General features: G+C 30.4%; 2 protein-coding genes across 16 annotated transcripts in view; one reads left to right on the top strand and one right to left on the bottom strand.

Annotated features, from left to right (window-relative positions):
• LOC143240700 (uncharacterized) overlaps window positions 1-4,176 on the bottom strand; it is a 41,038-nt gene extending 36,862 nt beyond the window's left edge. For 10 of the 13 annotated variants that reach the window (XM_076483575.1, XM_076483578.1, XM_076483581.1 and 7 more), the window contains exons 1-3: window positions 3,646-4,175; window positions 1,495-1,627; window positions 21-239 (exon numbers count right to left, since the gene is read on the bottom strand). In XM_076483575.1, the coding sequence (XP_076339690.1) occupies window positions 21-239; window positions 1,495-1,627; window positions 3,646-3,675 (382 nt within the window). In that variant the 5' untranslated portion in view covers window positions 3,676-4,175. Of the gene's footprint in view, window positions 1-20; window positions 240-1,494; window positions 1,628-3,645 lie in introns of all 13 variants that reach the window. The other 3 variants (XM_076483579.1, XM_076483580.1, XM_076483586.1) reach the window with 1 other exon arrangement.
• Window positions 4,177-9,412: 5,236 nt separating this feature from the next.
• LOC143235984 (katanin p80 WD40 repeat-containing subunit B1-like) overlaps window positions 9,413-13,101 on the top strand; it is an 82,114-nt gene continuing 78,425 nt past the window's right edge. For all 3 annotated transcript variants that reach the window (XM_076474137.1, XM_076474136.1, XM_076474134.1), the window contains exons 1-2: window positions 9,413-9,586; window positions 11,069-11,219. In XM_076474137.1, coding sequence (XP_076330252.1) covers window positions 11,186-11,219 — 34 coding nt within the window. In that variant the 5' untranslated portion in view covers window positions 9,413-9,586; window positions 11,069-11,185. The remainder of the gene's footprint in view (window positions 9,587-11,068; window positions 11,220-13,101) is intronic.

Below are 13,101 nucleotides of genomic sequence, written 5' to 3'. Positions count from 1 at the left end.
AGATATAAAGAAATGCTTACGTTCAGTGTCTAAATTTTTTCTTTTCAAAGCTGCTAGTCCCCGCACTCCTTGTGATGAGCCACTAATCAAAACTTCAGTCCCTTCATCATGTGGTGCATTCTCTTTTTCAACACCTTCAACTTGAATAGCAGGGACTTCCTTGCTGTAGTCTTCAAGCTTCTCTTTTGGTGAATCAACACATTGTCTTTTTGGTGACTCCTCTTGAGGGACAGCTCCATCTTTAAGTGACCAGAAAAAATCATAAATATTCAATAAATTAATAAAAAAGTAAGTTTTACTCAATATTCCAACAAATAAGAAAGACATTTGCTAAGTTCAAAGGATATGTTAATGTTTGAATAATAATGGTATTGTTTAACATATAAAAAATAAATTATTATCTAAGAACTTTGTCTACCAAAAAACAAGGGGATTAACTCTTCATACAACAATATTCCTTTTCCATTTTAAAACTGCCAAGCTCATAATTGAATTGGTACTTGTTTTGTTTTGACTGACAAAAGGGAAAAAATCTTACGATGAACAATTTCTTCAAGCAAAAGATGATTTTTCTTACATCTTTATAGAAAAAAAATTTCATTTGTTTTTAAAGAAACTTTTACAGGGAAAGGTCTATGGCATGAAAAGAATTCTAAGGTATTAAAAAATACAGATAAAGTTAGAGTAAACTTTGTTACTAGCAAAGGTTCTTATGTTGTGCACAGTCTTGATTTTATCAGCTTTGTGCAAATGTTTTACTTCATTCACTGTCCAGGTCAACAAAATATTAGAAAACTTTTCTGAAAAAACACACATAATGGTTAACTTCTTTATACTTGTGTAATAATGATATTTGATATGTTGTCCAACTTGTACTTTTAGGTGTCCTGTAGACTTGGGTCACTTTTGGAAGTACAAACTGAGGCAGTAGCCCAGGAGGGGTAAAACTTGTATAAAAATGAGAATATAGATGAAGTAATATCATGCTGATATTGGATTTAATGTAGTTATGAAAATCAAGTGGTCAGTTTATTAGTACACTTGTTGATATCACATTCTTTTGTAGCTTGAAGCTTTTAAAATTCAAGAATCCTTAGTAATTGCCTTATTATGAGTCTAATTGTCACAAATGAAGACATTAAAATTAATTGCTCATAGCTTGTTAAATTTGCAAAATCTTTAATTCAAGCTATGAAGATGTTAACAAAGAGTATTTATACCAATTTTCACACATTTTTATCATTCCTCAATAAAGTTATGGTGTTAAAACAGTTTATATCATGTATGACATATGCAACTGAAAGTATTATTTCAGAGATTATAATAACATACGTTTGTTTTGTGTTCATCTTAAAGGTCACAAGTAACGTTTAACAGTTTCCTCAGGGTCAGTGCTACCTTTAAAAAAAAAAAAAACTAGTTTACCATAGCTGTCTTTTACTATTACTCTAAATTCAACTCCTGTAAAACAACTACTGTGCAAGGAAAACTGACTATTATTCAAAAACTGGCTTGAGGGAACTTCTTCTGTTAATGGTGTACGTCGTTTCCTTGAGCTTGCTTCTGAAATTTGGGCAATTTTTTTGTTCAAGTTCTCACGACGAGCTTGAGTTCTTTCCAAAAGTTTCTATCAATAAAATAAACAGTTTTAGTGTAAACAAATAACTTCTGTGAAATGTAATAACAATTACTGATGTAAGAAATGCACATAAAAACAATGAAATAAAAAAAAGCTTTCTGACTGTAAAATTATTTCTCAATGTGTCACTGAAACAATGAGAGAAAAATATCAATTATTAACAGACAGTAATTAAAAAAACTAAATTATCAAGTAAGTAACTTTAATGATTGATGCTAAAATTTTAAAATGTTGATTACATGATACATAGATGACATGAGACCATTTGTGATTTTAAAGCTGTCCTTAGACACCCACCCCTTTAGAAATATTAAAAATATCCTTTTCAGACAATCCCTGATTCCTTTCTTAAATTCCTGCAACTTATCAGCCTCCACTATTAACCCTATCACAATAATATCTAGTGGTGCCTATTCTAGGCCTTCAACCAATCTTTTTATTGGCTACCAACACTGATCCAATCTGAAAAATTGACCAATGTTTCTCAAATCCAATTTTTAAGATTAGGTTGGTAAGTTTGTTTACCTAAAAAATATGCAATACATTCAGGCACCTTCATGATGGAAAGAATCCTGAAATTAGGTCAATCATGGAAAAGCAAAAAGAGACCATCAGTTTAGATCAGTGGTTCCCAACCTTTTTTTATACCCTCCACCCCTAAAAAATTTTAATATGTTCTTGCACCCTTCACAGTAATTATTTATTTAAGAATAAAGGTGAAGGTGGCCAAAACAAATGTTATCTAGCACCCCTTGTTGGGAACCACTGGTTTAGGTCATGTCCTGATATATATTAACTGCTTCTAATTTTGGTTATAAAGAAATGCATTTCCAATGTAATTTTATTTGCCACAAAATATTCTAGTATCACTCAAAGTATTTTTATTCCTGGTATTTCAGACTATTACTAGATTCAAATACTCCTGCTGTTTTTGTTCCAAAGAGATTTGTTATAAGGCTTACATTGATTATGAAATACTAATTAGACATAATTTATATTATTCTGCAATTGCCTTAAAGTCCTTAAACAAACATTCCACTTTCTATAATCTAACAAGTGTATGATTTATTTGCAAGATAGCTTTAAAGTTTGATGCAGTCTGCTAGTATATATACATTAGGAACATCCAGACACATGGAACATGCAAATTGTCAAAATCCAATGATGATATTGGCCAATCATGGACACATTGACAATGATGTATTTCACTCAGGTTGCAGGCTCAGCTAACCCACCTTTTCAAAAAGTCTAATATGTATCCACTTCTCCAATTATCTTGAGAAGATATCAAAAATAAATTGGAGACCCATATCCTATCTACCAGGTAATATTGTAGATTGTGGTCTACAATAAAATCTTAGTTTTTCCTAGTTATAAAAGCTTAAAAAATAACAGCCTTTCCCCATAAGATTACCTTTCTTTTCCAGAATCAGTAAAGTGGCCTATTCCAAGTCCTATCCATTAAGTCAATATACTTTCGTTGAAAAAGGCAAAAACTGAACACAATATCCCAAATGATGCCTAACTAATACTCACATAAAAAATAATTACCTCTTTTTCATTTAAATTGTCTATAAATACATTATATAATTCCATTAGCTTTATTATTAGTAGCTTGAGTGACTTATACAAAAATTTTTTTTTTTAGTTTCAATACTAGTAGTATTCCCATCTAATTTCTATACTAAACTTGTGGTAAGTTATATTAACCCAAATATAATCACAGGTCACTTGCCAAATATTTATACAACTTACCAATGCATTCAAATCATTCTGAAAATAATAGAAATACCTTACGTTTTATTTTTAGACATAGTTATGAATAAGTTCACAGGTATAGCGCACCACATTAACTTGACAGTTAATACAAATTGTATTACAATGTAACACATGAAAAATAACTTTTTAGGAAACATATTTCAGCTGGGTCACTGAACTTAATGTTAGGTTTAGAAAGTTAGAACTCACACTTAGTTGTTAATGTAGATTGAATATTTACTATTTACCTTTGTAAAAGGATCGATGTCATTTTCCATGTTTGTTGTTTCTTATTCGTAGTGTTGTTAATGCCAGTAATGGCTAAGAGTAATAGTAGACTATATAGTATGTTTTCAGTACCAATAAAATAAGAAATTTACATTAGACTGTACAGAAGCAGAGAAACCCGAATACTCTATTATTCAGAAGATGCTTAACACTGCTAATATAGTACTAATATTAGTTATATTACTACTCTATCTTTTCAGTACCACAAATTTATACAGAGGCAAGTGAAAGTCCCAGAAACTCAGATGACTAATTAACGGACTTCAAAGTTCGGGTAGTGGACCATCACTCACGTACACTTGCGTTGATAGTTTAACTGAGTTTTTATATTTTATTCTCTTTTAACTAATTTACAATTATTACTTATCTATGAATTATTTAGTTTAACATAATATCACAATATTAAACAAAAACACTCCGAATAGAGAAACAATAATTCGCAACACAACACCACTTCGTAACGTTCAAAATTTCAACTTTATGAAACTCCTAGATTTTGAAAATTAGCGGTAAGCGCATGCGTATTATCTTTCACGTAAATTAAGTTGGAAGCAAGTTTATGAAATGAAATTGAAGCAAACATATTCAGAATTTTGAACAAAAAACAATGACCTGTTCAAAAATAAATAAGCGTTATAATTACACCGTAAATCCGCATGTATTTACTCGTTAATTTTAATCATCTTTATGTCTCTTTTTTTCCAGAAACTAGTTATTTAATTAGTGACATTCTTCACAAAGACAGATTTCAGTAGTGTCGTGGTTCACCTGTTCTACATAAAATAATAATATTATTAACAAAATATGAAATCCTGTTATATAAAAAACTGAAACATTAGGCTTTGTTTGTTTGTTTGTTTGTTTGGAAATTTCGCACAAAGCTACTCGAGGGCTATCTGTGCTAGCCGTCCCTAATTTAGCAGTGTAAGACTAGAGGGAAGGCAGCTAGTCATCACCACCCACCGCCAACTCTTGGGCTACTCTTTACCAACGAATAGTGGGATTGACCGCACATTATACACCCCCACGGCTGGGAGGGCGAGCATGTTTGGCGCGACGCGGGGAAACATTAGGCACAAGAACCTTATGGTTACAAGTTAGTAGTTAATTGCACCATACGACTTCATAGAACATAAAGTTAACAAAGGATCATCTGGTTTTCATTCCCTTTAAGATATTCTTCACATCTCTCAACACCCTAGATAAAATAAAAATAAAACTTTATTTTTTCAGGAAATGGCCGCTTTTCATTTTTGTTTTTAATTATTGAATGGTCTTGGCCTCCGCTATTACCAATGGCAGTTCATTTCGTGTGCTAATCAAACTATCTTAACTGTGGCCTATCTTTTCCAAATCTTAAACTTATGTTCTTTAGTCCTATTGATTTTAGAAAACAGAATAAAGAACCAGAGACATTTATCATATCAATCTATCTGTTGACACTGTAAGATTAAATTAGGTCATCTGTTTTTTATCTATATAAAAAATAAAATTACTATCTTCATGCATAACCATAAGATAAACCTCTCGCCTCTATATTCGTCATAATAGTACAACTCTGAACACTTTCCAATAAATCAATGTCCCAACTTGTGAGGTGTTTATTACGGATAGAGAAAAATGGCCATACAACATTTCCACCTTCTAATAAGTCATCAGCAAACAAGATAAAATAACGATAATTTGATACATTAGAAAATACAAGATTAAAATAGTGTTCTAGTCGCATGAAAAGAGAAAAACAATAAACTAATCAACAGTATTATTGACTATTGATAAACAGTATCTATAGGGGTTAAATACTCATATTTAAAAAATACACTACTTTTTTATTATTTTATTTTGTATAAACATCGTATTTATAAGGTAATTTATTATAAATTCATTTTCAATATAAATTGCTTTAAAACAAATTAAGTGATCAGGAGGACTGTATTACATTTAAAACAGAGGACATTTGTTTTATGGATAAACTTTATTTTATCAACAGTTAAAGGTGGGAATTATCATAACGAAGAATTATGAGTCATAAGTGGGTTATCGATTGTCCATTTTCCTCTCTGTGGTTCTGGTTCACCGAATTTGGTGGACTTAAAAGGGTGTTACCTAACTTCAGTGATACTCCCACGTGCTCGTGGATGTGAACAGTAAATGTAGTTTAATTTTTCCGGTATAAACGGCTTTGCAATCATAACATTTCAAAATTATAAATCCAGAAGCGAAGAAAAATAGGTAGACGATCTTTCGTGTTAAAGAAATGTTTTAACCTAAAAGATGGTTTTAAAATGGTGTTAACTTTGATTTGTTAGTAGCACTTTCTCATTAAAGATCTTAATTGTTTAGAAAGTATGACACTGTTGTCCTAGATTAAGTATGGGCAATAAAACTATGAACATTTTTATAGGAGTTTCAAATATTTGGTCAAGAAATATCCTGGATAGTTTCGATCATTTTATTAGGGTGTCCATTAAACAATTATATTTTGCAAAGAAAACCGATCTCAGAGTGTAAAATGAAATAAATCTAATAGATTTAAAGACTCGAGTCAGTAGGTATATTACTTGGTTGTTTTTAAATTTTGCAGGACTGAAATTATCAAACTGGGAAAGTTGTCCCGTGAACACGTTCTTTTGATATATTGACATTAAAACCTTTAACCATTTGAGTAATTATCACATCTAGAAAAGGCAAGATATTATTTTCTTCAATTTCATAGCTAAACTGTATAGACAAGAGTCACGAGCTTAAATCTTATCACTAATGAGTAATTATCACATCTAGAAAAGGCAAGATATTATTTTCTTTAATTTCATAGCTAAACTGTATAGACAAGAGTCACGAGCTTAAATACTCAAGAATCTGACTAACTTTGATCGAAAGACGATGAAAGTGTCATCAGCATAATATTTGTAAAATATTGGTTTGAATTTTTGTGGGCAGAGTTGTTCAACCAAAACTGTTGAATGATGGCACAGAAAAAATGTTAGCTATAGCTAGTCCTAGTATGGATCTCATTGCTACTATATCAGTTTGGTCATGGCTTAACTAAGGAACAACTTAGATCTTTAATTATTCATTCTGTAAAGAACAACCTTTCTGTGTTTAATGGAAAACTGTATGACCAAACCCCTGATTTTAGCGGTTCGATTCCCCTCGATGGGCTGAGCAGATAGACCGATGTGGCTTTGCTATCTGAAAAACACACACAAACACACACTCCAAGCAAATGTCAATAGTTCATCCAATGACATGTTTGTGAATAAAGAAATTATATCAAAACTAACCATAAAACATTCATTGAAAGAGTTTTGATCTTTTAACTCTTTAACAAATAAAAATGAGTCCAAGACAATGAATTCGTTAAATGTTAGTGGTTTAAGAATCGGTACAAAGAATTTCGCTACTTTATGACTGAACGTTTTGATTACAAAAAGTATGGAACGTGATGGATGATTCTATTTATGGACCTTAGGGAGGCCATAAATTACACCAGGTTGTGATTACGACATTGTCATAATCTTGTATTCTCTTATTTGTCAAATTATCGTTATTTTCTCTTTTGTTATGGCGATCTAAGAAGAAATTCGAAACGTTTTATGGCCACTTTTATATATACCTATTATTTCTGCGTAACAAACATTTCACTGTTTCTGAACAGTGACGTATGATGTTTTTTATGATTAAAATCAGTATCCTTTTTAGATGATGAGACCAGAACTCTACATAATGTCTAAGTGAACCCTAACTGTAATTTGTGTAGATAATTATATTTTTCAATAATAATTAGTGTGTTTTTATATATATATATCTTAAAAACATGTTAACTTTTATTTCACTACTACTATTGCCAGCAACAAAGCCTTGCCTAACCAGAATCGTTCAGTCGTTATATTCCACCTATCTCTGTTCGCCTCTCATATTAATCTTAATGATGCATTGCCTGAATTATTTATCTTCCAGTATGTCAAGATCCGTTTCTTTAGTTACGTTACTGGTTTTCATCTATATTACGGTTTTACCTAAATAAATTATCTTGCACTTAAAAGCATCTTACAATTATTTGTCCGACCTCCCAAATGATCCATCCATTATGTAATATCTCAAACTTCAATATCCTGAATAGAGATAGAAATACCTAAATTTTAATGTCATCAACAAACTTTGTTCATTTGCGAATTACGTCTCTATTAGTATTATTAATGTAAAGGAGTGTTTTCGTTAAAATACGTTAGATATTATTAACCTCTCTTCACTTTAACAGTTGTGTATTAAGTTATTTTCGTTGACAGAATATCAAATAATTATCATTTAGTCTTTTGTTGGTACAACAGTAAGTCTATGGATTTACAACGCTAAAACCAGGAATTCGGTTCCCCTCGGTGGCTTCAGCAGGTAGCCCAGTGTAGCTTTGCTATAAGAAAAAAACAAACACACACGCACACAACACTTGTTAGCATTTAATCATAATATAATTGATTATTTGTGTATTACTATAACAAATACCAAATTAGCACATTAAACCAGATAGCGCGTTCTTTGTAAATTCATTGTTATTTGAAAATAAGAAACAAAATTATTGACAGACATATAAAATATTTATGAATCAAGTGCAATAACACATTCTGAAAATTGTTTTAGTAAAAATGGGCCTGGCATAGTCTAACACGTTAAGCCGTGCGCTTCGTAATCTGAGGGTCGCAGGTTCGCGCCCGAGTCGCGACAAACATGCTCGCCCTCCCACCCGTGGGGGCGTTATAATGTGACGGTCAATCCCACTTTTCGTTGGTAAAAGAGTAGCCCAAGAGTTGGCGGTGGGTGGTGATGACTAGCTGCCTTCTCTCTAGTCTTCCACTGCTAAATTAGGGACGGCTAGCACAGATAGCCCTCGAGTAGCTTTGTGCGAAATTCCAAAAACAAACAATTTAGTAAAAATAAAATGCTTTTTTAAACATCTTAAATTTTGTTATGGTTTTACTGCAACATATTGATAAAAGTTAAGAAAAAATTACCTTTACATTCCAGATTATTATGAAATAATATATTTTTATTCAAATCAACGTTACATCTTTGCGGCTTTTTCAGGGTTAATAAACATAACTATAACTTTTTATTTTTAAGATAATGTAAAATACTAATTTCATAATAATGCTATTTCGTAACCCGGATTCGTGGTCGTGCTCAATCGTACCGGGTAATTTAAGTAGGATTAATAAGAAAAACGGCTGACCTTGTCATAAGCTTTACGTGAGTAATATTAGTTTCTCATCTGTATTTCTATATTCTTTATACTCGCTTAGATAGTTGCATTATGTATATTAACCCTGAAGAAGCTGCAAAGGCAAACGTTGGTTTAAATATGAATGTATTAATTTATATTTATTTGAAGTTTAAAGGCATTTTTAAAAACTTTTATCAAAATGCGTAAACCCCAGTATGCACTACAAATTTTGAAAGACAACAAAAAATTTGCTGCACCATACCATGGCTCATAGACTGCTTAGGTCAGAACCTTAATATTCTGGAAATCTATTTTTAAAAAAGGAATTTACTGATGATCTTAGATGAAGAAAAAGGGTTTGTTGTAAAAAAAATAAAGTATTTTCATTATAACTTAAAAGTAAATTAAAAAAAAACAACTAAATATTTGACCAATGAAAACAAGGTTTAGACATATTCCGGGATTAGCTTGTTGTTATAACGGTCGTTTGTAGTCCAGAGGGCAGTAGTGAATAGTGAGCAAAATGGTGTGTGGTTTTGTAAATTTAGAATTAAATGTCTAACGACGTTATACTGTACTTTGGAAAAACGTTCTTACATAAGCGATGTTTACGAAATCAAATGAGTGGGATTATTCAACTTTCGTTTGCTACATTCATTCGACCACTTACGAAAAACAATAAGGTAATAACTAATATTAATTCTTGAATATTCTCATATAAACCTAACTTAATAACTAACTTTTTTAAGACAATGTAATATAAAATACTAATCTCTTAATAATAATATCACACAACCACGATTCGTAGTCGTGTTTAGTCGTACAGAGTAATTTAAATAGGATTAGAAATAAAAAATTGCTGACTTTGTCATAAACTTTCCGGAAGTAAGATTAGATTCTAATATGTATTTCAACATTTTATGTACGCACGCGGATAATCGCATTAGAACCTAACAGTAACGAAGTAAAAACTATTGGTATTAGCAATAATAACTATACAACTGTAGCATAAACTTTACGAACTCCCGCTGATTCATGATACTGTGTAATTTAGATCTTCATTTTGGGCTTTAAATTTAATATTGTAACGGCGTTGGTACTTCGAATAAAACTAAGTTTGTATACAGTTTGGAAGTAATTCTTTATTAACTCGTGTTATTGTAGCGTTTCACAACCGTTTTTGGCTTGCAGCACACTTTTAATGCCCAAAACAATGTGGCACATGTAAACAAATCCGCGTGGCAGGCCTAGTAGCATACCCATGACTATGACGGGCAGAAATTACTGTTATACTGTGTATCAAGGTGAAAATAAGTGAAATTCATGTTACCAAACCAAGGTTACTTGAGAATTGCTAACGTATGCAGCACACAATTTTGGAAACAATAAGTTATTGTATTATTACACTATTAAGTGAAATAGTTGTGAACATTTTTGTTAGTTGATAGAGTTGATTAGAAAAATATTGTTTGTATACAGTAAAAAAAAAAAGTGAGCTAAATTATAACTATTATTTACATAATACGTATAATTAGTGAGAAAAAATATTTCAATCAGCTTGTGCAGAGATCATAGACCTGTATCAGAGCTTATTTGATTGTTTTGTTTTGGAACAGAAAAAAAGGGAAATTCAGCTGTTTTGTTTCTATTTTTATAGACTATGAAAGTGAAGTACCAAATAATATGAAATAATTAGTGCAATAAACTGAAAGTGTGAATAAATAATAAAAAATCAGGAGAAAAAAATAATTTCATGTGTGTATTTTTCATTATATTCACATATTTTTAAAGTTGAAATGCTATACTAAATCAAGTATGTAACACTAGTTACAAAAATAATCTGAACTTGTGCGTTATGAATGTATTTACATTCTATGTGATTAAATGTGGGAAAATGATATTAATCTTGCTTCCAAGGAAGTTAATAAGAGTATTGAAGGCCACACAAGGCCTTTCACTGCAACTGTTTTTCTTAATTTACTCTTTGATGTAGGCCTATAACACAAGTTTTTATAAAAGTTTTGTGATTGGTCGTTCAAGTGCTTTGAAATGGAAATTAAATTTGAAAAATCTAGGTCTTAAGGTATTGAGTGTATACCATAAGTTTAAAAACAAAAACACTTCATATATTATTTAAATAAACCCTGTGTTTTATTCTATTTCAGATTTGCAAAGCATCATAAAAAAGAGGTTAGATATTTCCAAGCTATTACAGTTTTGCATGCAGTCAGAAGGAAAAGTAGTGCAGTTCTATCATCTGTTTCTCTTTGATTCCATTTTCAATGGCATCAACAACAAAGAGGTCATGGAAATTAGGTAAGTTTCCTTCCCACATAGTTCTTTTAATAACAATTTTATAATCACAGTAGAAAAACTTGGTTTTTATTACTATCTCTAATATAGCCTGTATATAAACCAGTTTACAGCATTAGATATTTATTATTGGAAAGAAATAATTCTAAAAAAGTGTAGATACTTCCAGGGTAATAGTTTTTTTTTAGTTTGTTAATTACCCCCATCAAATGTAATTTGAAGTCTGTTTCAAGCTAATATTCAGAGTAGTTGTATTTATTATGGAAGAACAAACCAGTGAATATGATAATGTTTTAACTATGTGTATTCATCAAATCATACATTTGCTCTGCATGAATTGTTTAATTTTCAATGAAAGGAACATTTCTTAAATTGTATAGACACATGAATGGTATTGAAGACTTTAGTTTTCAATGAAACTGAAGAGCAACAATTGATTTGAGTCTACAAAATATAACTGTTAATTTTGATAACTGCAGTTTGTTACAAACAAGAGTCGCTCTTTTAGGTATTTAAACCACCTTAACTTGTGCTTTTATAAAACATTTAAATGTACATGTAAAAAAATTATTTAAATTTAAGTATTCATTTTACAATAAGAAGATAATTTTAGTTAATAGGTCTTTCGACAAGAACAATTGGTATTTAAATGAGACAGTACAATAAGTGTATACTTTATGATAATTGGTCCTCCAATGCTGATAAACATCTAACTGAGGACTATAATGTTTTGTTGTTTTTTTAAAAGAAAAAGGACATGCATTTTACTGAATTTACCATGAAGACAAACCTTGTACAATAGAAAGTTTTTAACATGAATATAATGCTTATTGTACTCTGTTTGACAATTAAAACTAAATTGACTGTTGCCCAACTGTTTGTGAAGTTGTTAGTTAAAGGAAGTTCAGTAAGCAACGTGCATATATATATATGTGTGTGTGTGTGTGTGTGTGTGTGAACTGACAGCAGTTTGTAATGTTCAAACAACCGTGCCAAAGTCTTGTACAAAGCAAAATAATGGAAAGAGAAAAAGCACACGTAAAACAATTAAAAAATGACAACAAGGAAGTCCTAACCATCTAAAAGTCTGTAACCCACCAGTTGACATGAACTCCAGCAAAAATACATCTAACACAATAAGAATGTTCTTCATTAAACTTAAACCTTGCTTTTGTACTTCATTGAAAGGAAATTTACATCATGTCAAATTCAAATTAAATATATTTCATGGCGTAATTTTTTTAAAGATTTATTTAATAGTTAAAGATTCATTCTGAGCATTATTTATACTTTGCCTATCTGGTTTAGTTGCATAATTTAATTATGTAAACTCAGAATAAATAATTTTAACAACAAAAGGTCAATGTTGCTTATTATTGTTGATTCTTAAGGCTATTTAATGAAAAAAAATTGTTCATTGGACAGCTGCATGTTAAAATCAGTAAAGTTAACTGTTAATTTTGTATGGACATTTTATCATATTATAATTAAAGTAACCACATATCTTTAATAATGTTTTGTGTAGCATCAATTTTCATATAAATCTTTGCTTTTGGCATGAATGTGTTGAGTTGTTTATATACTGAGGTTCTTTTAGAAAAATTGCCTATAATCAATGTCAGCATCCAGTCATTGCATTTTAGAATTAGAACTTTAATAAAAGTTTTTCATTAATAAAAAAATCTAGTTGTTTTAATTGTGTAGCCTTAACAGTTTCCATCTTTATTTTAATCAACTCTGAAATTTAGATATGTTAACAAAAGTTAAGAAAAAAATACCTTTACACACCAGATACATATAAAAAAAATATATATATTTTATCCATTCTTTTATATTTATTTTAAGTGTAAAAGTTATTTTCTCATAACTTTTTATCTAAATATGT

Source organism: Tachypleus tridentatus, chromosome 13 (genome assembly GCF_004210375.1).
Source record: "Tachypleus tridentatus isolate NWPU-2018 chromosome 13, ASM421037v1, whole genome shotgun sequence".
NCBI classification, from domain to species: domain Eukaryota; kingdom Metazoa; phylum Arthropoda; class Merostomata; order Xiphosura; family Limulidae; genus Tachypleus; species Tachypleus tridentatus.
The sequence above is the reverse complement of the archived record's forward strand: the minus strand, read 5'-3'. Positions and strand labels throughout refer to the sequence as shown.